At 37.5% G+C, this 27769-nt stretch overlaps 1 protein-coding gene across 8 annotated transcripts in view; it reads left to right on the forward strand.

Moving 5' to 3' along the window:
• SMCHD1 (structural maintenance of chromosomes flexible hinge domain containing 1) overlaps positions 1–27769 on the forward strand; it is a 151644-nt gene that overhangs the window by 13055 nt on the left and 110820 nt on the right. For 7 of the 8 annotated variants that reach the window (XM_023754212.1, XM_006089255.2, XM_023754213.1 and 4 more), the window contains 9 exons: positions 4059–4134; positions 5098–5259; positions 9985–10067; positions 10930–11060; positions 19641–19755; positions 19873–19992; positions 24782–24948; positions 26762–26852; positions 27500–27710. In XM_023754212.1, the coding sequence (XP_023609980.1) occupies positions 4059–4134; positions 5098–5259; positions 9985–10067; positions 10930–11060; positions 19641–19755; positions 19873–19992; positions 24782–24948; positions 26762–26852; positions 27500–27710 (1156 nt within the window). Of the gene's footprint in view, positions 1–4058; positions 4135–5097; positions 5260–9984; positions 10068–10929; positions 11061–19640; positions 19756–19872; positions 19993–24781; positions 24949–26761; positions 26853–27499; positions 27711–27769 lie in introns of those variants that run through there. The other variant, XM_023754218.1, reaches the window with a different exon arrangement.

The following is a 27769-nucleotide window of genomic DNA, read 5'->3' on the forward strand; positions in this document are numbered from 1 at the left end:
CGGAACAACTGGTCGCTATGATGTGCACTGACCACCAGGGGGCAAACGCTCAACACAGGAGCTGTCCTCTAGTGGTCAGTGTGCTCCCACAGGGGGAGCGCCACTCAGTCAGAAGCCGTGCTCACCGCTGGCGAGCACAGCGGTAGTGGTGGGTGCCTCTCCCGTCTCTGCATCAGTTGGACATCCCCCGAGGACTCCCGGACTGCGAGTGGGTGCAGGCTAGGCTGAGGCACCCCCCCGAGTGCACGATTTTCATAAAAGGCTGCTAATATGCTAAGTGTCCCTCCGTCCTACTGGTTGCTATGATGCTCACTGACCACCCGGGGGCAGACGCTCAACTCAGGAGCTGCTAAGCTGCAGTTCTCAGGTGATGCACCCCAAAACCAGAGAGGAGGGAGCCCGATTCCTCGTGGGGCTGTGCAATTCCACCTTTGGCCGTGTGTTATGTTGTTACTGGGGCACTGTCAGCCCCGAATTTGGTTTATTGCACACTTGCGTTTGCGTTCCACACCCTGTACAGCAGCAACTTTGCAGAGTGCCCTCTCGCACTCCAGGACCCCTTGTGGGATGTTGGAAAGCTGGTTTCGGCCCGATCCCCACAGGCCAGGCCAAGGGACCCCACCTGCTGGAGGGACCTGGCTCACTCCGCAGACGCCTTTCGAGCCACGGTGCCACCCCAGATGCAGCTGGCCAGGGAGGGATCGCAGAAGGTTGGTTCCAGGGTGTATCCAGCCTGTCTCACCCAGTCCTGCCCCACCGGCCACTTTCTAATTAATTTCCTTTCAATGTGCATGAATTGGTGCACTGGGTCACTAGTTAAATATAATGCCATAGCACAATCTTAAAGGCTAGTTTGCAGTTTCAGAGCAATGCATTGAACTATATAGTTTCTGACTGACTTAATCCATGGGTGAAATTTAAAGTATTTGAAGATTCTATGGACTGCAAGTTAGCTCCTCATAAATATTTCTTAAAATTAGCTTTGGGGAAAAGTTGGGCAGCAGGTAGTTTGAAGCTGACCTAAAGACATGGAAGGCATGTACTCTATACTACTCATTAAAGGTAGATTCATATACTTTAACAGTTAATCCAGAAAAAGATGTGATTGCCCTGGCCAGTTTTGCTCTGTGGTTAGAGTGTCGGCCCATGGACTGAAGTGTCATAGGTTTGATTCCTGGTCAAGGGCAGGTACCTTGTTTGCAGGCTTGATCCCTGCCCCAGTTTGGGCACTTGTGGGAGGCAACCAATGGATATGTCTCACATCGATGAGACCCCTTCTTCCCTCCCCTCCACTCTCTAAAAAAAAACAACAAAAACAATCAATGGAAAAAATATCCTCAGGTGAGGATTTAAAAAAAAATAAAAGTGAGAAAGCCTAACTAAAAGTCTCACCCAAGTAGAACATACTATCCTGTTTTCATACAGAGAAAGGGAGAGAAAGAATATTTGTAATCAAGGCCAGGTTAGTGCAAATACATGAAAGACTAGTTTACATCTGAGAAGATAGGTTTTAGATAAAAAAAATATGGAGAGAGAAGGATATATCTGGAATAAAAAAATAATGTAAAGAAATATAGCTACACTAATAAAAGGCAAAGATGCAAATTGACTGTACCTATGTGATGCCCACCAGCCAATCAGGCGTGAGTATGCAAATTAACCCAACAAAGATGGCGGGTTAATTTGCATATGCTGGCGCCGAGTGGGGTGGGGCACTTGCGTCGTTGCCATGGCTATGACACAGGCGTTCTGCACCACCCCAGCCGCTCTGGGCCTCCGGCAGCATGGGAAGGCAGAAAGGTGGCTCTGGGCCGGAGCGAAGGCGGTGCTGGCAGCCAAGGGATGGAAGGCCCATTCTTGCACAAATCTTTGTGCATCAGGCCTCTAGTCTATATAATAAAAGCCTAAGTGACCGTTATGGCAGAACGATCAGGACAACCAGTCGCTATGATGTGCACTGATCACCAGGGGGCACATGCTCAACACAGGAGCTGCCCCCTGGTGGTCAGTGTGTTCCCACAGGGGGAGCGCCGCTCAGCCAGAAGCTGGGCTCATGGCTGGTGAGCGCAGCAGCAGTGGCAGGAGCCTCTCCCGAGCTGCCCCCTGGTGGTCAGTGTGTTCCCACAGGGGGAGCGCCGCTCAGCCAGAAGCTGGGCTCATGGCTGGTGAGCACAGCAGCAGTGGCAGGAGCCTCTCCCGCCTCTGCAGCAGTGCTAAGGAGCAGAAAGCCGAGTAGTAAGGAACAGCAAGCAGGCAGGTGGTAAGGAGCAAGGGGTCCCAGACTGCAAGAGGAATGTCTGCCGAGGGGTCCCGGACTGACAGAGGGCGCAGGCCAGGCTGAGGGGACCCCCCCAGTGCACGAATTTTGTGCGGGCCTCTAGTAGAAATATAATGAACCTAAATATACTCATCACTCATATTAAAGTTACCAAGTATTTACCACACTAGAATCATTTTTGTCTTTTGTATCACATTCCAGGTCTTAGTTCACTTTATTCCTATGTACTTCAGCAGGCATTTCTATTACCACATCATCAAAATTAACATTTTTAATATTATCTAATAGCTTAGTCCATATATTGATTTCTCTCATTGTCTCAATAATGCCTTTTTAATATTGACTTGTTTAATTCAGGATCCCAACGGGACCACATATTGAACTTGGTTTTTTGTTTCTTAATCTTCTACAATTTAAAATATTTGAGCAAAACTCTTCCCCCAGTCTCTTTTTAGTTTTTCCTGACATTGATCTGTTGAAGAAATCAAGTAGTTTTTTTTAAAATAGTATTTCACATTCTGGGTTTGTCTGCTCTTTTATGGTGTAATTTAGCCTTTAATACAGTTCCTCATGTTGTGGTGACCCCCAACCATAAAATTATTTTCATTGCTACTTCATAACTGTAATTTTGCTACTGTTATGAATTGTAATGTAAATATCTGATTTGCAGTATGTATTTTCATTGTTACAAATTGAACATAATTAAAGCATAGTGATTAATCACAAAAACAATATGTAATTATATATATGTTTTCCAGTGGTCTTAGGCGACCCGTGTGAAAGAGTCGTTTGACCCCCAAAGGGGTCGCAACCCACAGGTTGAGAACCGCTGGACTAAGGGTTTTTAAATTCTTGAGTATTATTAGTTTAGAACTTTTTAGTAGTTTTCTATAGTAAGGTTGGTCTACATTAACTAGTCCATGGTTACCTGAAACAGAAATCAGCCTTTTCTCTATTTGTACATTGTGGTGGTGTTTAATTTTATAAAGAACCTTTGTATTTTCATTTTAAAGATACGTAAAATTTTAATGAAACCATTAACTCACTTTTCTAATTCCCATTTTTTGTTTTGTCGAGAAATTTTAGTTTTTTATGTGTTCATTGGCTGTATATTCGTGAGTTCTTGTATTCATGTTTTTTCACTCTTTTTCTCTGCTGATTTTCATCTTGATTTATGAAAGCTTTTTTTTCCTTTTTTTTTTCTGCTAAGGATGCTAACTCTGTCTCTTCTTGTAACCAATCCCCTAATTCCCCAATTTATAATTTGTCTTAAAATTTTAGAGTTATTCTTTTGGGAAGGGTTATAATAGATATAATGAGTCTTTAATACAGGTAACCTGCATAGCATGGCTATTTTTACCTCAGTGTTATAAAATAAAATGTTAACCTCTATTTTCTTCTAGTATTTTTATTTTACCTATTTAAATATTTAATGTAGTGAACATGTGTTATGTTAATAAGTTTACTTATATATTGACTCGGAGTAATGTCTTTTGTCTGGGAAGAGTCTGCTGATGTTGAAACCTTTCTAAAATGTCCCAATTATTCACTCGTCGTCCTAGCTGGCATATAACAGCAGAAAAAACAACCTTGTTAAGCAAATAATTTATAGATAGATTTGTGCTTAATTATGAAAAGGCAAAATTTTAAAATATGACAGACAAATGTAGTAATTGTTACAAGATTATATACTATTAGCATTGTCATATTTTTAAAAACTTGATTGGTGCATTTATTTCCTTTGTGTAATAATTCATTTTATTTATATTATTTTGGATAGACACTTGGCATTTCACCTGAGGAAAAATTTGTTATTACAACAACAAGTAGGAAAGAAATTACCAGTGATAATTTTGGTAAGCAATGTTAAGTTTATGCTTTTATATTTAATATGCTATAGTACAGCAGTTGCCATCCGGTGTCCTCGGACCACTGGTGGTCCGTGAGATCCAAAAGGTTGGCGACTGCTGCTCTAGTATATTGTAGAACAATAACTATTTGATTACATAGATAAGCATCAAAAAACGGTTGATGATTTTGGTTACTTTGTTGGTGTGGGGACGAAACTGTCTATAAGTTCACAGTTTATACAGAAGTCATATTTTTCAAGCAAGGTAATAGAAAAATAGTTGACTTCATTGATGGCTACAGAAGATGAGACCTTGCCCAACAGCTAACTACAGGCCTTCCATGTGGGCCCTTAAGAAGCTAATTCTCCTAATTGGATTGGGTTCTTCCATTATCTTTTTTTACCCAATTGAATTCTAAGACCTTCCAGCTTTTTTGTTTGTTTGTTTTTTAATATATTCTTATTGTTTCTAGAGAGGAAGGAAGAGGGAGAGAGAGACAGACGCATCAAGGATGAGAGAGAATCATCAATCATGCCCCACACTGGGACCGAGCACGTGCCCTGACCAGGAATTGAACCATAACCTCCTGGTTCATAGGTTATCGCTCAACCACTGAGCCACACTTGTTGGGCAAGACCTGCCAGATTTTCATGCCTGATTTCCTTTTGAATTTAACCACTCTTCTCCTTTCATGTTGATAACACTCAAATGTAGTTCGTCATCTGATTTCCTGTGATAATTTAAGTTACTAAATTGAGTGTTTCAGATGCATGGAAGTATTTGGGCCTATTTAACTGATATTCTTAACAAAACACAACTGAATTTATAGATTGAGCCATTGTTTGGGGGTTTGCCTGTATCATCTTTAAAGATACTTCATAGAATAGATACAGTTTGCATTTTTAAAATTATAAATTCATGTGTTTCTGATTCTAGCTTTGCACTTAAGATACTACCTTTTGATTACAGATGAAACTATTAAAGATGGAGTTACTCTATACCTGCTACAGTCAGTCGACCAGTTACTACTAACGGCTACAAAAGAAAGAATTGAATTCCTACCTCACTATGACACACTGGTTAAAAGTGGCATGTATGAGTATTATGCAAGTGAAGGACAAAATCCTTTGCGTAAGTATTCCATTTATACTAATTTTGTTAAACTATTACTCTCCTTTATCCCCTGATTACCTGTCCCATTCCTTTACTTTAAAAAAGTATCTCATTCTAATTTTTAGGAGACTGTGACAAGTCATTGTGAGCTTCCTTACTTCAAATTCTTCATTACAATATAATTCTTTTCCTACCTGTCATCTTCAGAGTAAAGATACCTCTCCTTTAAAACTAACCTAGTTTTAGAATTCATTCCCTCTCAACTCATAAGAAATCTTGTTTCTACACATTCTTCTATCTCAGTGGTTCCCAGTGTGGGGCAATTTGATTTTTATGTGGGACAATTTGATTTTTAAGTGGGGCAATTTGAGAATGAGTTAACAGTGAATTTTTTGCATTTCTTATGGTTCTAGGGGCCTCTTGTACAGTATATAAATATATATTGTGACATATTTATGCATGTCAGTTCTCTATTATATGTTTTGAAACTTTATTTGCTATTTTTTCATATCATTTCATAATATTGTTATTTTTTTTTTACCAATTTCTTAGTGATTTCTTCCTCAGTACTTCAGCTGTCCTTTTATTTTTCTCTTTCATGGATGCCATGTTCTTTGTAAGCTTGTTTAGACCAAGTTATTGGCCTTTTAGACTCCCACCACGTGAATAGGAATTCACTTTTTAAATAATAAGAATTATATATCACAGCGGGGGCCTCAGGATTTTAGAGATGCTTAGGTGCGTCATGGCAAAAAAACCGTTGGGAACCACTGCTCTATCTCATGTATAATCTTCACTTTGATTAATTCTTCCTCTTCTATAGACCTCTCAATTGTTTTTACCTTGCCAATTTGTGTAGTTGAACTGCATGAGTAAATGGTTTGTCTTCTTAATTTCATTTCTTTATTATTTCCTTTCATCTTTATCACTCGCAAGTTTTTATCCTACCTTTGGATTGTTTACTAGTGATCTTTACAAATTAGTTAACTTAGACAATTTTTTCTTTTTGGACCCTTCTAATGTGTTTAATACTACTTAGATGTTCATTATAAACTTCCTTATTGAAAATAGTTTTATTGTATATGCATTATAGTTTGTAGAGAATTAGAAAACATAGATAAGCAAAAAGAACATAAAGAGTATCCATATCTTTTCTACCCAGATATAAATACCACTAATACTTTGGTATGTATCGCTTCAGATCTTTTCATGTTGTTTGTTTTTTCTATTTTAGTGGTTTTATATGATTTATGCTATTTTAACCTACTTTTTTGTTTAAAATAAAATGAACATCTTTAATAATGTCAAATATATGTTTTTAGTGGTTAAACACTATTTAGATAACAATATACTGAACAGTGTTCTATTATTAGACATTTAGGTTATTTTAGTGTTTTTTAATTACAAATGACTGAATATTCTTATGACTAAATCATTGTGCACATCCTTACCTTAAGTGCAACTAATATTATCTCTGACATTGTTCCTTTCATACAACAAATACTCTTATTTCTCCAGTCTTAAAAACATCATAATCTTATCCCACCAGCCACTGCCCAGATTTTTGCTTCTGTTTACAGCAAAACCTCTCAAAAGAGTTGACTGTCTTCACTATTAACCGTACCTCTCCTCCCATTCTCTCCTATTCACTATCATGTACTTACTGTTTTAAGGTTATCAGTCACTAAATCCAATGATCAATTTTCAGCTCTGGTTTTACTCAAGGCATCATTTGACACTAGTAGCCCTGCACAAAATTCGTGCACCAGTAGCTTGCTACCGCCCTCCTGTAGCTCCCCTCACCCCCCCCCCCCCATAACTTGCTGCCCTGACGCCTCCTTTAGCTCTCCACTGCCTGCTTGTAGCTCACTGCCCCACCCTCCTGCTGATCCGTGATCCCGTTGTTACGAGGTTGGTCGTTATGTAACGATCATTTGCGTATTATATAGGATAGTTTATCACTTCTTCCTCAATATAATTTTCACTTGGATTTTGAGAGATCACACTCTATTTTCTTTCTACCACTGACTGCCTTCTCTCTTCTCCTTTTTTGCTACCTTTTTTTGTTTTTTAATTTTTTGAGGTATAATTGACACATCTCCCCACCTTCTTAATGTTGAAATAAGTGCCTCAGGGCTTAGCCCTTAGTCTTGTTATCTCCTCTTATTTCCTCACTCAGTGATCCCATCCAATCTTGTGGCTCTAAATACTATACCATTTTTTATGTCAATGACCCTCAAATGGAGGTTGTGAGAAATGGTCATTTTTAGTTAAAAATTGATAATAATGATAGCCTTATCCCAAATTTTGTCTATTTAGCAATTGTCCATGTGGCATCTCCACTAGAATATCTAAGATGAGAACCCTGATCTGTTCACTAAATCCTATTACTACATTGTTTTCCTATTCAAAGTGATCATTGCTCTGTCCTTTTAGTTGCTAAAGTCAAAAATCAGATTGATTGTCCTTTGTTCATACATTTCATTCAATCTGTCAGAAAATCCTGTTGGCACTGTTTTCTGTATTTATCTAGAAATGACTATTTCTCATCATTTCCATAGCTAACAGTAGGTCTGAGGCACTATCATATTACCTTTGTTTTCACAGCTCCTCTTGCTTGTTCATTCCACTCTGGTGTCAGCTTTATTCTCAGCTTAGGGCCCTTTGCTTGGTATGCTCTTTCACCAGATAGCCCCTGTCACATTCCCTCGCCCCATTCAAGTCTTGTTTACATGTTATCTTCCTAGCAAAACTTACCTTGATCACCCTATTTAAAATTGTAACTATGTTCCCTCTGTGCCTTACTGTTCTTTATCTCTCTTCTCTGCTCTTTCTATTCTCCATAGCATATTTTACCTTCTAAGATGTTAAATAATTTTCTTATTTATTATAATTATATTTGATTTCCCACCTTTCTTCACTAGAATGTTAACTCCACTAGAACTGGATTTTTGTCTGTTGTGTTCAGTTCACAGCACAATGCCTGGCAAATAGTGGGTCCTTAAATTCTTTCTCTGGGGATCAGTTTCTAAATGTACAATCATGGAGTCAATAGATATATTCATTTCTATGACTTTTGATAGAGATTAATTACCATACAGATTGGTTTTAACCAGTTTTCATTCCTATCATCATTATATGAATAAGCAGGGAATCTCACTGTTTAAACTCTTGCTTTGATTTTTGTGACTTTATATTATACTAGAGGCCGATGCACGAAATTCGTGCAATAGTAGGCCTTCTTTCCCCTAGCTGCCATCACCAGCTCCCCTCTGGCACCTGGGACCCGGGCTTCCCTCCGGCCGCCAGCAGGCACCCAGGACCCAGGCTTCCCTCACAGCCCCAACTTCATCTGGAAGGTCGTCTGGAAGGTCGTTTGGCTGTCCAGTCTAATTAGCATATTATGCTTTTATTATTATAGATTCCTGGGTCTTTCCCTGATTCTCTTTCCTTTGCCTTTGGTGTTACCTCGGGTTATTCTTTACTGTATGGTGGACATCTCTTCAGGTCATGCTGATCTTTTCTTTTTATGCTTTTCTCTTAACTACTGATCCAAGCTTTAACTATTCTATGTCAGTAGAGCAAAAATATCTGTAGCTATCTTTATTCTCTCAATTAAGTGCAATATCTGCTCCAGCTCCCTTTGGAGCACCTTTACTCATTGAACTTGATATAGTGGTAGGGCATTGCCTCCAAAACTGAATTTTTCTTTCCTCCCTCTAAATTTTCCCTTTATGGGAAATATGACCAATTGTACAGTGTTCTGGAGCAAACACCCAAAACTGTCTTGGATTTCTTTCTTTTTTTTCTCCTTTTATTTATAATCAAGTACTAAATTGTATTCATTTCTTTCTTCCAAATTACTCTTAACTCTTTTTTTCTTCCCATTTCCTGCAGTGTTCCTTTTCCATTTTTTTAAAGTTATTACCCTTAACTAGATTCTTATACATATCTTACTTCTAGCTAATTTATAAACATAGCCATCCTGTAAGTGTTCAGAGTGTGGAAGGGCTTTCTGGAATGTTACTTTGTGGATTAATTACAGCATTAATTGTATTAAGCTTCAAAGGAAGTAAGAGACAGACATTTGCTACGCTCTTTTTTCTAATAAAGGAAATAAAAGTGAGAAATAATTTGAGTAGTGACCTTGAAGAAAGAATATTTGGAACAAAGCAGAGCCAGTGATCATGGAACATCCAGTTGGTTGTATAGTAGGAAATCAATAGCAGTTCTGTGTCAGTTAACCAGACATGTTCTGCTGCTTGACAAGTTGCCGTCATAAGATTTCTATATCTAAATTAGCTATTAATACACACATTTAGAGTTGCTCTATACTTGCCTCCATAACTCTGTATGTACTTACTTTAGACTTCTTCATGATGTGATTACATACCACAGAGTACTTACTACTGGATTTTTCTTGTAAAAGTATTCTGTCTCTTATGTCTGTATGTCTGTCTTTAGATTATTAACTCTGTGAGGTCAGGAATCGTGGTTGGCTGACTCATGCCATATAATGCTATATAAGTACTGGTTGATGACTGCTTTTTTATGCTGGTGGTGATTGGTGATGATGCCTTTAATTATGTATTGCATCATTAGGATCAGGATAATACTTTAATTCTAGTTATTTTGGAAATAAAAGTGATGGCTGAAGGTACTTCAGAATTTCTTCGATGAAATTTTATATGAAGTATTTGGAAGGGAAAATTAAAGCAGTAATGTTTTCTCATTCTTTTCCAGCATTTGCTCTTGCAGAATTAATTGACAATTCATTGTCTGCTACTTCTCGTAACACTGGGATTAGAAAAATACAGATCAAATTGGTAAGAAAACAATACTATTAAGCAATTCAGCTTTTCCTTTTATAAAAGTAGTACAGGTTAATTGGGGGAAAAAGTAAAAAATAAAGAAATAATTATCTGATATCTCTTCATCTAATGTTAAAATTTTCACATGCCCTTTTTTCTGTGCATATGTGTGATTATAGTATACATTTTGTTGTTTGTGATCTTCTTTACTTCAACAGTAAGTACATTGCCATATCATGAATATTATGCAATATAATATACCATTGCTGCAGGTTAGTTTATTGGCTATGATATAAATTATATTATAATATAAAATCTATATAAAAGCCTAATATCAATGTGTCCCGTCGGGAGTTTGACTGGGAGTTCAATCGCTCGCTATGATGTGCGCTGACCACCAGGGGTGGCGTGGAATGAAGGAAGGCCCTGGTCGGCGGCCTGCAGCCGGGGAAGGGAGGCCCTGTCCGGCAGCCAGCAGCCCCTAGGGACCCTATCCTTGCATGAATTTTATGCACTGGGCCTCTAGTATAATATAATATAAATCAGCCTACTATTATTGCATATTTAGGTTTTTTTCTGTGTTTTAGCCATTGTAAGCAATGCTGAGAGGATAAACATCCTTATAAGTCTTTGTATGCATCTCTGATTAATTCATCAAGGTAAATATAAGAAATGAAATTTCTGGATTAAAGGACATGAAGAATTCTAAGACTTTTGATTTATACAGCTGAAGTGCCTTTAAGAAAGTTGTATTAATTTATAATTCCACCGGAAATGTATGAGTGAGCCCATTGAATCATTTTCCTATATTTAACTTTTCATGTTTTTAATATTGATTTGACTTTTTCTGTCTTTTTGAACTTGTTTTACTTTATAGCATTTTGATGAAACACAAGGAAAACCTGCTGTTGCAGTGATAGATAATGGAAGAGGAATGACCTCTAAACAGCTTAATAACTGGGCTGTGTATAGGCTGTCCAAGTTTACAAGGCAAGGAGATTTTGAAAGGTTAGAAAACATTACTCACTTTTTTATGGGCAGCTGGGTATTTTAATAAGGATAAGAACTCATATTTCTTTAGTTATACATGATACATTGGAGGTTTTGATGTTAACATTTAGATTTTTATATTATAGAATTTTTATGATCAAAACTTAGTTTAGAAATTGTCAAAACTACATAAATCATATTGTGCCTGTTCATTGAACAGTTGTTTTTGCATTTTCTGAAGTATGTAGGAGTTATGTTGATATGTTGAGTACTTTGAGGCATTTCCCTTTTTTGTTAGTAAGTTTGATGGAAGTTGTATAGCCTCTGGAGGAGTAGAATGGTTTTAAAATAGGCATTAGAAATCACTAATACCACTTAAAAATGTCTAAATGTCTAACGTACGTATTTCTGTTGAGCTCTATTACTCTACTTTTGGGTCTTATTATTCTACTTTTGGGGCTCTGCATTATGAAACATTTACAACTGCTAGGAAATAGAATCTAGTCAGGAGTTTACATCAGAATGTGTTTGTAAAAAATATCCTGAATAAAATGTTGTAGAGGAAACAAAATATACTAGAAACTCTCAGGAATATAATAATTCAGGTCTTTGGGATATTAACTCAATTCTAGTAAGCAATAATCCACAAGTCTTTTGATATTTAAGCTATGTTGTGTACTTTAGGAAACATACTTGGGAAGATCTATTGGCATTCTTATTAAGTAGTTAGTAGTTGTTCATGTCCTGTTTTGGTATTTCTTATGTAAAGGAAAGTCACCCAAATTTAAGGATTAATCTCAATAACGTGAGGGCGACTTACTCTTAGAGGTCCTTGCAGCATTCATTGTTCCTGTATGGGTGGGCAGGACACGGAGAACCAGGGACTTCTCTGGTTCAGGGAAGCCATTGCTTTTTGCTCCACCCTGGTGATTCCCAGAGGCCCTGCCCCACCAATTTACAACCTCATCCAAGCTCTGCTCATCGACTTTTGCATATGAATGGCCTGTCCTTTTGCCTAAAACAAACTGCAGCTGGGTCAGAGAGCCCCAGAGATTCCAAAAGAAGGCCCACTACCTGGCAGTAGCAGTGGCCTTGCTTCACAGCTAGGCCTCGTCTGGGCACTTCCAAACCCCATACAAAGAGGAGGAATCTGCAGATGACTCTGTAGCCCTGTTGGGCAGCCCCAGACAGTGCCTGACCTTGCACCCCCTTAGAGATGATAACAGATTACAACTCTTCACATCCATAAGAGACACACTCAAGGAGCAGACTCAGTGAGCACCAAAGCCCTACTGAAGGAAGTCCTTCCCCATAAGGGTGTTTCACAAATGAAAGAAATGGATGAATGCAAAATACTAGATACAGAGTTCAAAACCACGGTTATAAGATTACTCAAGAATCTAGAAACCTCGGAGAAATTTGGTGAGACCCTCAAGGATATGAAAAAAGACCAATCAGAAATTAAGCATACACTGACTGAAATAAAGAATAATATGCAGAGATCCAACAGCAGATGAGAGGATCCCAAGAATTAAGTCAAAGATTTGAAATACGAAGAAGCAAAAAACACCCAACCGGAAAAGCAAAAAGAATCCAAAATATGAAGATAGTGTAAGGAGCCTCCGGGACAACTTCAAGCGTACCAACATTCAAATTATGGGGGTGCCAGAAGAGAGAAAGCAAGATATTGAAAACATATTTGAAGAAATATTGACAGAAAACTTCCCCTACCTGGTGAAAGAAATTGACTTACAAGTCCAGGAAGCACAGAGAACCCCAAACAAGAGGAATCTAAAGAGGACAACACCAAGACACATCATAATTAAAATGCCAAGGGCAAAAGACAAAGAGAGAATCTTAAAAGCAGCAAGAGAAAAACAGTTAGTTACCTACAAGGGAGTACCCTTACGACTGTCAGCTGATTTCTCAACAGAAACTATGCAGGCCAGAAGGGAGTGGCAAGAAATATACAAAGTGATGAATAGCAAGAACCTACAACCAAGATTACTCTATCCAGCAAAGCTATCATTCAGAATTGAAGGTCAGATAAAGAGCTTCACAGACAAGAAAAAGCTAAAGGAGTTCATCACCACCAAACCAGTATTATATGAAATGCTGAAGGGTATTCTCTAAGAAGAGGAAGAAAAAGGTAAAGATAAAAATTATAAACAAAGTGACAACAAATACATATCTATCAACAAGTGAATTTAAAAATCGAGTGAATAAAAAATCTGAAGAACAGAATAAACTGGTGAATATTATAGAATCGGGCATAGAAAGGGAGTGGACTGACAATTCGTGGGGGGAAGGGGGTGTGGGGGCTACAGGAAGAGATTGGACAAAAATCTTACACCTATGGACGAGGATAATGGGGGGGTGGTAAGGGCATGGGGTGGGGTGGGAACCGGGTGTAGGGGAGCTATGGGGGAAACAAAGAGGAACAACTGTAATAATCTGAACAATAAAGATTTATTCAAAAAAATTAAATTATAATTTACAAGGTAATGACAAATTGTTTTTCCAAAATGATTGTATCTAATCTAATAAAGGACAAATAGGGTAATTAACCGTACCTCCGACACGCTTCCCATTGGCTAATCAGGGTGATATGCAAATTAACTGCCAACCAAGATGGTGGCCGGCAGCCAGGCAGCTGAAGCGAACAAGAGGCTTGGTTGCCCCGGCGATGGAGGAAGCCAAGGTTCCCCGCCTGCCGCAGCCCAGCTCTGAGCTCCGGATGCAACAATGTTTCAATTATAGAAGCTAAACAAACCCCAGATCCCTGCTTTCAGCCAGCCAGCCTCTGAGCTGGAGCTGCAACAGTGTTTCAATTATAGAAGCCGCCAAACAAACCCAGATACCTGCTTTCAGCAGCGGAGGCCTCAAGGTGGAGCCAGCCTCAGAGCTAAAGCCGGCTCTCAGCTCCAGTGACAGCCATAGAAGGTAAATAAATCCCAGAATAAAAAAATAAAAAAAGGAGAGGTTGGGAGCTTCAGTCGCCCACCAGCCTGAAAATGGCCCTCAGCCCCTCACCCAGACTGGCCAGGCACCCCAGTGGGGACCCCCACCCTGAAGGGTGTGTGACCAGCTGCAAACAGCCATCATCCCTTCATCCAGGCTGGCCAGGCACCCAAGCGGGACCCCCACCCTGATCCGGGACACCCTTCAGGGCAAACCAGCCAACCCCACCCGTGCACCAGGCCTGTATCCTATATAGTAAAAGGGTAATATGCAAACTGACCCTAACAGCAGAAAGACTGGGAATGACTGGTCACTATGACACACACTGACCACCAGGGGGCAGACGCTCAAGGCAGGAGCTGCCCTCTGGTGGTCAGGGCGCTCTCACATGGGAGGAGCTCTGCTCAGCCACAAGTCAGGCTGATGGCTGCCAGTACAGTGGTGGTGGTGGGAGCCTCTTCTGCCTCCTCAGCAGCGCTAAGGATGTCCGACCAGCTTAGGTCTGCTCCCCACTGGCAAGTGGACATCCCCCGAGGGCTGCCGGGCTGCCAGAGGAATGTCTGATTCCCAGCTTAGGCCCAATCCCCCGGGGAGCAGGCCTAAGCCAGCAAGTGGTCATCCCCTGAGGGGTCCCAGATTGCGAGAGGGCACAGGCCGGGTTGAGGGACCCCCCCCCCCCCGGGTGCACAAATTTTTGTGCACCGGGCCTCTAGTTAATTTATACTTCTACAACCTAAATTCACTTAGGAAAACATTTGGGTCTGATAGTTTTTTTGTGGGAGGAACTTTAAACTATTGCTTTGATTTCCTTCAGAGTCTTAGAAGAATATTTAGACTATTTCTTACTTATTTAGTTTTGGTAAGTCATTTTACTAGGAGTTAATCTTATTTCATTAAATTTTCAAGTTTATTACCATATGATTTCTGGTAATGTTTTTCAAAGAACAGGTGTTCACTTTGATGAATTTTCTTTGTCATTTTTCTGTTTTCAAATTAATTGATTTCTGCTTTTATCTCTATTATGTCCTTTCTTTGAGTTTATTTTGCTGTTTGTAGAATCTTGATATGGAATCTTAAGATAATTGATTTGAGACCATTTCTAAGATGAATATTTTATGTTGTAAATTTTCTTCTTAGGACTACTTTTGCTGCATCTCACAAGTTTTGATATGCTTTATTTTCACTTTCATTTTCAGTGTAATTTTTATTTTCCTTGCAACTTGCTCTTTGATCCATGGATTGTTTTAAGAATGTGTTGTTCAGTTTCCAAGTGGTCTCAGTAGATTTTCTTGTTGGTATTTTGATTTCTAGTTTGATCTCAGTATAGTCAGAGAACATAATCTTTATGCTTTCAGTTCTGTTAGATTTCTTGAGGTTTGGTTTGTGTACCAGGATATGGTTTATTTTGGTGACTTTTCTATGTGTCCTTGGAAAGAATGTGTATTTTGCTGCTATTGGGAGGAATGTTCTGTGAATGTCAGTTACATTCAATTGGTTAATAATATTTTCAGTTCTTTGATATCAATACAGATTTTCTGTGTGATGGTGACTAAGAGGAGAGGTATTGAAGTCCACTGTTTATTTGCAGGTTTATGTTTTTTAGTTCTGTAAATTTTTGCTCTGCATAATTTGAACCTGTGTTTTTTTGTGTATACATAAGGTTGTTATGACTTCTCGATGGATTGACCCTTTTATCATTATGTAATACTATTTGTCTCTGGTAATTGTCTTGCTCTAAAGCAATGATGGCGAACCTATGACACGCAAACTCATTTTTTTGGTTGATTTTTCTTTGTTAAGTGGCATTTTTCTTTGTTAAATGGCATTTAAATATATAAAATAAATATCAAAAATATAAATCTTTGTTTTACTATGGTTGCAAATATCAAAAAATTTCTATATGTGACACGGCACCAGAGTTAAGTTAGGGTTTTTCAAAATGCTGACACGCCGAGCTCAAAAGGTTCGCCTCAAAATATAGGCAAGATCTCTAGGGACATCGTTGGCCAATATGAGAAATAAATAGAATTTGGAGTGAGACTGGAACCATTATCACACTAAACGGAAAGGTTAGAGAGCAGATGTGACACAGCTGTAAAGAATTAGAGAATATAAAGATACATTCAAATAACTTACCAATAAGAAACAACAACAGAAAGAAAGGAATGGAAAATATCAAGTGGGTCTAACAGATATGAACGACTGAAGGAAAATATCACACACAGTTTAAGTGTAGTTCTAGAAAAAAAAGAGAATCGATAACAGCTGATTCTCTTAAACCACTAAAAGATGGGGCTCTACAGATTCAGACCAAAAAAACCCAAACAGGATACATAAAAAGAAATCCATAGCACAGTGAACACCAAAACAAAACAGATGAACTAGAAAACAGGCTGAGATATAAAACAAGTTAGCAGGCTTTGACAGCAACAGTATCAGATGGTGGAATATTATCTCCAAAGTGCACAGGGAAAATCTGTCAGCCTAGAATTGTGAACTAGAGCTAAATATAGAATTTACAGATAAAAACCAAAGGAATTTACCATTAAGATATTGACTCTAAAGCATATTTTATGTGATATTTGTAGCTACTCCATCTTTCGTTTCATTCATGTTTGCATGGTATATCTTTCCTCATACATTTTCTTTTTCCCTCCATGCATCATTTTCTTTTAAACTACCTATATCACTATGTCATCATATTTGAAATTAGTTTCTTGTAGACAACATATAGTTGCTGGTAACCACTATTCTACTTTCTGTCTCAATGAATTTGCCTATTCTAGGTACCTCATTTAAGAAGAATCATACATTTGCCATTTTATATCTGGTTTCTTTCACTTAACAATGTTTTCACGGTTTATTCGTATTGTAGAATCCTTCTGAACTTCATTCTTTTTTATGGCTGTAGTACAGCTAACTACACTTTGTTTTTCATTTGATTGATTGATTTAGAGAGGATGGGAGAGGGAGAGAGAGATAAAAACATCAATGCTGAGAGAGAATCATTGATCGGCTGCCTCCTGCACCCCCCCGCCCCCCCCCCCCCACTGAGGATCAAGCCTGCAACCGGGGCATGTGCCCTGACCAGGAATCAAACTGCAACACTCAACCACTGAGCCACACCAGCTGAGCATGACATTTTAAATGTACTGAAATTTTTGTTGTGGTTGTTAATCCTCACATGAGGATATTTTTCCATTGATTTTTTTAGAGAGATTGGAAGGGATGGGGAGAGACAGAGTATCACTGATGTGAGAGAGACACATCTACTGGTTGCCTCCTGCATGCACCCCAACCAGGGCCAGGGGTACAGCCTGCAACCGAGAGACATGCTCTTGACCAAAATCAAACCCAAGACCCTTCAGTCCTTGGGCTGATGCTCTATCCATTGAGCTAAACTAGCTGGGGCTGAAATTTTTAAAAGTATGTTTTTATTGATTTTTATAGAGAGAGCAAAGGAGAGGGATAGAGAAATAGAAACATCGAACAGAGAGAAAAACTTCATCAATCGACTACCTCCTGCATATCTCCCTCCCCGCCATGTTAAAGAATTTGGAACACTAGCTCTGACCACTTCCTCTCCAAAATAATACTTTTGTTGTCTAGTATTTCAAGTCTGTCTTTTTAGAAATCTCACAATTTATACACAGCATTTTTTTTCAAACAACACATTTTAAAAGTTACCTTTGTACTTACCATGTTAAGGTAATCTTCCATATCAGATGTGCTATGACCGTTGACATAAAAGTATCTGCTTGAGTCAATTTTTATTTACTCACATATTTACCATTTCTGGTGGTCTTCATTCCTTTGTGTAAATCTTATCATTTTCATGCCTGAAGGTCTTTCAATAGTTTTTATAAATCAACTTTGCTCTTGATGAATTTTTCAGCTTTTGTGTGTGTGATAAAATCTGTATTTTCCCCTCTGTCTCCTGCTCCATTAAAGGTTTTTGGTTTTTTTTGCTGCATATAGAAATTTAGATTGAGTTTGTTAAAAATTTCAATACATTGTCCGGCCAGTGTTGCTAAGTGGTTGAGCATCGACCCATGAACCAAGAGGTCGCTGGTTCAATTCCTGGTCAGGGCACATGCCCTGGTTGCTGGCTCAATCCTCAGCTTGTAGAAACATTCCTTTAGAGTCAATATCTTAATGGTAAATTCCTTTGGTTTTTATCTGTAAATTCTTTATTTAGCTCTAGTTCACAATTCTAGGCTGACAGATTTTCCCTGTGCACTTTGGAGATAATATTCCACCATCTGATACTGTTGCTGTCAAAGCCTGCTAACTTGTTTTATATCTCAGCCTGTTTTCTAGTTCATCTGTTTTGTTTTTGGTGTTCACTGTGCTATGGATTTCTTTTTATGTATCCTGTTTGGGTTTTTTTGTTCTGAATCTGTAGAGCCCCATCTTTTAGAGCAGGGGTCCTCAAACTTTTTAAACAGGGGGCCAGTTCACTGTCCCTCAGACCGTTGGAGGGCCGGACTATAGTTTTAAAAAAAACTATGAACAAATTCCTATGCACACTGCACATATCTTATTTTGAAGTAAAAAAATAAAACGGGAACAAATACAATATTTGTATTTGCATGTGGCCTGCGGGCCGTAGTTTGAGGACCCCTGTTTTAGTGGTTCAAGAGAATCAGCTGTTATCGATTCTCTTCTTTTTCTAGAACTACACTTAAACTGTGTGTGATATTTTCCTTTAGTCGTTCATATCTGTTAGACCCACTTGATATTTTTCATTCCTTTTTTTCTGTTGTTGTTTCTTATTGGTAAGTTATTTGAATGTATCTTTATATTCTCTAATTCTTTACAGCTGTGTCACATCTGCTCTCTAACCTTTCCGTTTAGTGTGATAATGGTTCCAGTCTCACTCCAAATTCTATTTATTTCTCATATTGGCCAATGATGTCCCTGGAGATCTTGCCTATATTTTGAGGAAACAGGGATGTCTCCTCTCCAGTGTGGTGCCAGTAGGAGGTTCACTTAGAGTTCTTCATTTGTCATGATACATGGAACTAAGACTCCCTTTGCTATAATTTCCATTATTCTTCAGACTATATTTTAATGAGTTTTGAAGCAGTAAACAGTTTTGAAGGAAAGTTTATAGAGGTATAGGTAGGTAGGTAGATATTTAGTTCTGTTTGCTGAGAGATTTTTCTGACTTAACTAGACCCAAGAATTTGTATTTCTTAGAGTATGCAGTTGATGCTAATGTAGCTGGTCTGGTGAATAAACTTTGAGAACCTCTGTCAGTGGTTGGCAAACTCATTAGTCAACAAAGCCAAATATCAACAGTACTTCTTCAAAATAGACTCGCCCAGGCTGAAAACCGACTTCTGCGCATGGGCCACGAAGTTTCAATCGCACTGTACGTGCGCCCGCACGTGGTATTTTGTGGAAGAGCCACACTCAAGGGGCCAAAGAGCCGCATGTGGCTCGCGAGCCGCAGTTTGCCGACCACGGGAGATGATGTCTCGATTTCTGGCTCTGATTCTTTTATCTTTGAAGAGGGCATCATTTGGCTTGGGGATCATTTTATTAACACTTAATAAAAGTGCTGTGACAGCTTCTTTTTGTGCCTAAGTAGCTGGTTTAAAATCACTGCATTAATTTAATGTTTTATTTTAGTGATCATTCAGGATATGTTCGACCAGTACCAGTGCCACGCAGTTTAAATAGTGATATTTCCTATTTTGGTGTTGGGGGCAAGCAGGCTGTTTTCTTTGTTGGACAATCAGCCAGAGTGAGTAAAAACTTTCTTGTAAAGAAAGTTGATCAGACTATTTTGAGGTTGACTCTAAATGTTTTAATCAGTTTAACTTTTATTCATGTTTAAAGTACTCTTCTTAATATTTAACAGATGATAAGCAAACCTGCAGACTCCCAAGATGTTCATGAGCTTTTGCTTTCTAAAGAAGATTTTGAGAAGAAGGAGAAAAATAAAGAGTCAATATATAGTGGATTTATTAGAAACAGAAAGGTACACTACATTTTAACTCAATTGTAAATGTATTACTTTGTATGGATGATAGGACAAGAATATTTTTCCTAATTCTATCTAAGATAATAATGTAGCTTTAAAAAACTTGAAGGTATGGAATCTACAATTAAATTACTTTAATTTTATTCTTTTTTTCTTTAATCATGTGAATAGCAAAAGTGATTCTTTATGTGTTTTCTCAGGCTGGAAGTTTTTAGACAACAAATTTTTTCGTAAAGCTGAGTAAGCCTCCTCGAAAGTGCTTATAAGATTGTAAACTTTTTTCCTTGCACTGACTGAGTTTTTAAATCTTTGTTGTATAGTCACAGAACTAGAATGGAAAACAGGAATAGAATAATAGACTTTTAGGAAATCAGAGCTTTAGAGAAAGTAATGAGCAGTTCATTTCTGTTAGAAATTTGCTTTCAAATTCTCATTTTAATAAGTAGAATGTTAATAAAATTGAATCTTGATCATGTACATGATATTTATTATACTAGTATTCAGTTTTTTCACCGTTCAAAACACTGTAGAATTTTTAATTTTAAAATCTTTATTTTAAAGTAATTTTGAGGTTTTTAAGAATTATTGTCTAATTCTAAAACTATATAAAAATTTTAAAGAAAATATTAAAGAAGTAAAAAATCTCAAATGCCATTAAAAGGTACTTAATGTTTAGTTGAATTTTCTGCTAGTCTAACTTTTTTATTATATATAGTTTGAACCCAAATTTTTTAAAATTAACATTTTAAATTAAACACACTTTAAATAGCTTCATGGTATTTCTTGGACTGACTGTACTATATCTTAACTATTCTTTTGAGTATATAAAATTATAAATATATATAATTTATATTAACTTATATAATTATAAAGATAATGCTGTGAATACCTTTGCATAATATTTTGCCTTAATTATAATGTTTCTTAGTATAGATCGTTAGAATTTTAACAGCTGTGACATGCTATGAACTTTATGAATGTTCATAGTATATATTATAAAACAACTTTTCTGAAAGGTTGATCCCAAATCAAATATACTCCCAACAACAGTATGTGGAAGTGCCTATTTGATCATTTTCTTATTTTAAAAGTGGGGAGGGCAGCAAAATGTTGACAATTTGATAGGTAAAAATAATACCTTTTCTTATATTGCTACTAAGCTGACATTTTTTTTCTTGTTTGGTGGATACTTTTGCTTTTTTCTGTTGCTTAACATTCTTCTCTGTCCAGGAAATTTCTTTATTTTGCTTATTTCACTTTTTTCTTTTGAAATTTGTTATATTTATTTAACAGTTTATATATCTTAATGTATTTGCATAGTAGTATTCCATTTTATCATTTCTACATTACTTTACTATCACAAAGTGCTTTAAAGTATATTGGTGGAAATATTATTTGCCATGTTAAAACTGGTGAAAAAATAGGAATTGAGAATTTAAGTGATTTTCAGAACTGTATGCTGAGGTCTCTTGGGTCATCCTTTCTGACAGCTTTTCATGTGTCTTGTACTTACTTCATCCCCGCAAACAATTCATGGGTACTAATGGATCCTTGGTCTCTTTAATTTCCTGACTTGTTCTTTCTAGCATACTCTTCTTATATCCCTGACCTGTTAGCATTTGCTAAAAATGTGTGTGGGGTTGGTGGTTCTTGATCTCTATATAACCAACGGTCTTGCTGTGTGTGTGTGTGTGTGTGTGTGCGCGTGCGTGCGTGCGTGCGCGCGCGCCACTTACTATCAACAGTTCTCAAATCTATTTCTTGTTAAATGACTGTTAAGATTGAGACACTGAATCAGGTTGAACTCTCTGTAAAGGAAGCGAACTATTCCAGGCACTTTAAAGAGAAAAGGATTTAGTAAAGGGAATTAGATACTTCCATGATTATTGGAAGGGATGAAGGAATGAACTCTAGGTTGAACCTTGTGGAATGATTCTAAGACTGTACACGTTGACCTGCAGGGGATGCTGCAACATAGTTTATAATCACATGGCTGTAAGACCTGGGTCTGGAATTCAGAAACACACTGCCTTACCTGTGATTTGGGAGTTGGAAAAGCCTTGCTGTCACAATTGCTCCAACACTGGAATATAGAATGTCTGGCATAACCAGTGCTGTATCAATGCTTATACTTAAAGCTGGAACCAGGATAATGGTCTTTTTAGTATCTTTCATCATTATAGAAAACCTTCAAGAATCCTCAGGAAATGGCTGCTGTTTCTTTTCCCCTTCAAAATCTTTGGCTAGTGCTTCTAATTAGGTAAAACCTAATTTGCATCCACAACCCCAAATGTAAGGGCGTCTGAGAAATGTGATTTTTGGTTTTCCATTCTCTGGAGCCAGGAAGGAAACAAAAAAAAAAGGTGGTGTAAATGGGTGGCTGAGTACCATCTAGCATACTCATTTCCAATTTCAATTGGATTTTCTTCTCCCAGGGTTCCATAAGTAACTTACTTTTGGTATGTCTGAAATCAAACGTTATCCTAACCTTTCTTAGTCTCTCTTTTTCTTCTCATAACTATCCTTTTTAATTAACAGCATCCACTGACCAAGCAGTTAGTAATTGTTAATCATTCACCACATTTAATTCTGTCTTTTAAAATGGTTTATCTACCCTCTCTTTCATCTTTCATCATATTTTAAACTAGTGTGTTTCCCTTATATTCTCCAATCCTTCATGTTCTCTTTGGTCTGGAATGTTCATATTGAGCTGTCTATTGGGTGACTTAACTCTGTAGCTCTTGGTTCATATCTTTATAATGACACATTGTCTTATAATTTATTTCTCACCTCTTAATAGATCAGCGGTTCTCAACCTGTGGGTCGCGACCCCTTTGGCGGTCGAAAGACCCTTCCACAGGGGTCGCCTAAGACCATCCTGCATATCAGATATTTACATTACGATTCATAACAGTAGCAACATTACAGTTATGAAGTAGCAACGAAAATAATTTTATGGTTGGGTCACAACATGAGGAACTATATTTAAAGGGCCAGAAGGTTGAGAACCACTGTACTAGATGGAATTTGTAAGGAGGAGGGGCACTTTTTCATTTATCTTGAACCCTATCTCCTTGTGCCTAGGTGGACTCATAGATAGGATTTGGAAGGTACTTGATAAATATTGGGATAATTAACCTGCATAATTAGTAAACCTAAACTATTCTTCTCACTCTCATAAGTGTATAAAAATATATTATACATCGTAGCTATAATATTAGTGATTTAGTGTAAGGGATGGTTCAGTATTTTTGCAGTGTTTGTTTTTATTAAGAAAGTAGTAATACATGCTTATTAAACAAAAGAAAATGTTGCTTTCCTAGACATAATAGTTCAGTATGTATCTTTATAAGTTTTTAGTATGTGGCAACATACATAGTATATATATATGCATGCAATTTTTAACACATATAGATTCATAGTAAAAGTTAAGAAGTTTATAACATTTATCCTCAAACACTCCCCCCAATCCCTTCTTCCCACTTCCATTCTGCAAGCTATAGATATTCTCAGAAAGTGGACTGAGGACCAGGATGATTTTATTACACAAGTGCCTTTACTAAGCCAACTAAGTTCAGACTGCATCCTAGTTTTCTTTTTTGTTTTCTTTGTTGATTAAGGTATTACTTATGTGTCTTTATCCCCACATTGCCCCCCACCCCACCCTGCTCATGCCTTCACCTCCCCTGGTATCTGTGTCCATTGTTTATGCTTATATGCATGCATACAAGTCCTTTGGTTGATCTCTCCCCCTTACCTCCACCCTCCCCTGCCTTCCCTCTGAGGTTTGACGGTCTCTGGATCTATTTTTGTTCATCAGTTTATGTTTTTCATTATGTTCCACAAATGAGTGAGATCATGTGATATTTATCTTTCTCCAGCTGACTTATTTCACTTAGCATAATGCTCTCCATGTGCATCCATGCTGTTGCAAGTGGTAGGAGTTCCTTCGTTTTTACAGCAGCATAGTATTCCATTGTGTAGATGTACCACTATTTTTTATTCCACTCACCTGTTGATGGGCACTTAGGCTGTTTCCAAATCTTAGCTATTGTAAATTGTGCCACTATGAACATAGGGATGCATATATCCTTTCTGCTTAGTGTTTCTGGTTTCTTGGGATATATTCCTAGAAGTGAGATCACTGGGTCAAATGGGAGTTCCATTTTTAGTATTTTGAGGAAACTCCATACTGTTCTTTACATTGGCTGCACCAGTCTGCATTCCCCTCAGCAATGCAGAGGGTTCCTTTTTCTCTGCATCCTCGCCAGCACTTATCATTTGTTGATTTGTCGATGATAGCCATTCTGACAGGTGTGAGATGGTACCTCATTGTGGTTTTGATTTGCATTTCTTGGATGATTAGTGACTTTGAGCATGTTTTCATATGTCTCTTGGCCTTCTGTATGTCCTCTTTTAAAAAGTACCTGTTTAGGTCCATTGCCCATCCTAGGTTTCTTAAACATGGAGAGCTGGGCATTGGTCTTGACCAAATTAAGTGGTAGGTATCCCAAGCAAGGACTCATTCCATTCTAGAATAAATGTCCTTAATTTTTCTCAGCATTTTAAAATTCAGTATTTCTTTTTCTTTACCCTTTCTTCATGATTCTAAAATTGGTTTAGCATTATGGTAGGATACTCTTTTATGTTTGCCAGTTTAGCAATCTGTGTAAAAGTTTCTCTGTCCTCACTGTATTTGAAGCTATCCGAGTGAATAACAAAATATTATATTTGTGTAATTACAATTAAGGTGTATGTAATGTTTTATTTGTATTCATTCTTGTAGCCATGTGACTCTGTTCACATTACAAATGATGATGAAAGATTTCTACATTGCCTTATCTCAGAGGAGAAGGAAAAAGTTAGCTTTACTGCTGTGGTTATCACAGGAGTACAATCAGAACACATACCGTACTTGAAAAATTATTTCCATCTTTGGACAAGACAGTTGGCGTAAGTATTTATATTTGATTGAGGACTTGTTTTTAAGAATGAAAATATTACAGGTACATTGAAGCTTCTTGGCTATCTGCTTTGCTCCTGTCCCATTTTCTTCCTTTCAGTATAGTAACTAGTACTCTGATGTCAGCATTAAAATTGTTTCCTATTCTGTAAATATTTATTGGTCACCTGTAATGTATTGGTTGATATTTGAGGCACAGGCAACATCTTTGATAAAAATAAGCCAGAATTTATCAAATTCAGTGCCATCATTCCCATAGCTCTCTTTTGTGCTTCTGTTATAGATCTGTCATAATGTTCCATGCCATACATTTTACTTATTTTTTTGTTTGCTTTCCCCTATTGGAATGTCTTTTTTTATGCACTGCTATATACCCAGTATGTCCTGTTACATAGTAGATATTCTGTTTGCAGCAAGTCTATTAATATGAAAAAGTCGGTCTATGTAATAAAGAGGTAATATGCAAATTGACCGTCATGCCCTCACACAAGATGGCCTCCCCAATATGGTCACAAGATGGCCACCACAAGATGGCTAGCAGGGGAGGGCAATTGTGGGCGATCAGGTCTGCAGGGGAGGGCAGTTAGGGGCGACCAGGCCTGCAGGGGAGGGCAGTTGGGGATGACCAGGCCTTAGGGGAGGGCAGTTGGGGGTGATTGGGCCAGCAGGGTAGCAGTTAAGCGTCAATCAGGCTGGCAGGGGAGTGGTTAGGGGGTGATCAGGCTGGCAGGCAGAAGCGGTTAGGGGCAATCAGGCAGGCAGGCAGGCAGGCGAGCAGTTGGGAGCCAGCAGTCCAGGATTGTGAGAGGGATGTCCCAGATTGGAGAGGGTGCAGACTGGGCTGAGGGACACCCCTCCCCCATGCAAGAATTTCATGCACTGGGCCTCTAGTGTGTTAATATAAAACATATAATTAGGACATACACCTGCACTAACAAAGAATAACTTTCTTAATGTATGTTTGTAATTTATCTTTGATTATAATGCTAACACTTTTGATATGTCTGAAGAAATATCTCACGATTTTTAGTGATTTTTCTTTTATCAATAGTATTTTAAACAGTAGCTAGGATAATTAATTCTTTTTTAAAATTAAAATTTATATGAAGGAAGATTGCAACTTCCTGTTTGAGGAATAATTATAGATTTGGTATGTTTTAGCCCTGAATAAAATGTCACCAAAATATAGTCATTTTTAACCTTTACTTAAAAATAAAGTAGTAGTTTAAGAATGAAGTGATTTTCAGTGGAATAATAATGAATGCATTAGTGTTTTGGTTTTTTTGTTTGGGAATATTAGGATAAGATTTTTTCAGTGCTATTGGAGAGGAACTATAAGTGTTATAGAATAATATTTTCATGTTGCACACATAACTTAAACATATCCAATCCTATATACTCCTTGATAATTGAGTCCTTGACATCCCTGACAAGTAAAAATATAGCCTCTTGCCTTCTAGGTTTTTTTTTTAATTGTATTTCTTGGAAATATAAAGTATGTGTACTTTGAAATAGGAAGGCCTGTATTGAAGCCTCTTCTCTTCCAAAGTCTTAGGTTCTGTGACCTTAGGTAAATTATATAAACTCCTTGTACCCCAATTTCTGTATGTATAAAATGAGGTACAATAGTACCTGCATCTCAGGATTGTTTTTACCATTAAATGGGATATATGTTTTAAAAAGCTTGATATAGTGTCTATTAGGTACTGCTAAATAGTAGTTATAGATTTGTTTTGGTCGAAGAATATATGAACTATAATTTTATGTGAGTTAAAAGTATAAAGTTATTTTTCTGTATTTTAGGCATATTTATCATTACTATATTCATGGCCCAAAAGGAAATGAAAAACGTACATCAAAAGAAGTTGGACCTTTCAACAACATTGATATTGAAGTAAGATAAAGTTCCTTTTTCAACCATTATGAATTATTAGGAATCTGTTCCAGTTCAAGTGACTCTGGATAAGAAAAATCAGTCAATACAACTTCTCTCTCCTTTTTACTAAAGTTTTTTGGTAATTTGATGTCCAGATAAAGAGGTATTCTTAGATGTGTTTTTCTGGAACCTTTGTACCATAGTTTCTTTTTTTCTCTCTCTTTTATAGAGATATGAGTTGTTGCTGAATATTATGTCTTAAAGCAGAGAGGAAAAGGGACATAGTTCCCTTTGGTTCACAGAAGTCTTATGATGGTGAAGTAAGATTTAGAACCACAAAACATTTGAGTGTTGGGTTCTGTTAGAATTTCATGTATATCATTGTCCCACTTCCTACCTCTAGCAAGACACCTTGTAAATGTTCTCATGACTTATCTGTCCTTCAGCTTTGCTTTGCTCTTTTTTTTTGCTTGCTTTCTATTTTTTAGTAGTATATTTCATACTGATATGCTACTTATAGCTATTTAACTCATGTAAAATATTTCATTCAGCTAGATTTTTACTTGTACAAATAAAAGTAGTTTTTGCCTATTCCTTTGTTGGATCATAGCTGAGAACAAAAGTCACCATAGAATTTAATTATTTTTGTTTTATTTTTATTTTAGATTTCTATGTTTGAAAAAGGGAAGGCACCTAAGATTGTCAACCTAAGGGAAATACAAGATGACATGCAGACGTTGTATATAAACACAGCAACTGATAGTTTTGAGTTCAAAGCTCACGTTGAAGGAGACGGTGTAGTGGAAGGGATTATCCGATATCACCCTTTCTTATATGATAGAGAAACTTACCCTGATGATCCATGCTTTCCATCAAGTATGTTAACCTGTTGTCTTAGCTACAAAATGTGAAGTGATTTAGGATCATGATTGTTT

Source organism: Myotis lucifugus, unplaced genomic scaffold (assembly GCF_000147115.1).
Source record: "Myotis lucifugus unplaced genomic scaffold, Myoluc2.0 scaffold_58, whole genome shotgun sequence".
In the NCBI taxonomy this organism is placed as follows: Eukaryota; Metazoa; Chordata; class Mammalia; order Chiroptera; family Vespertilionidae; genus Myotis; species Myotis lucifugus.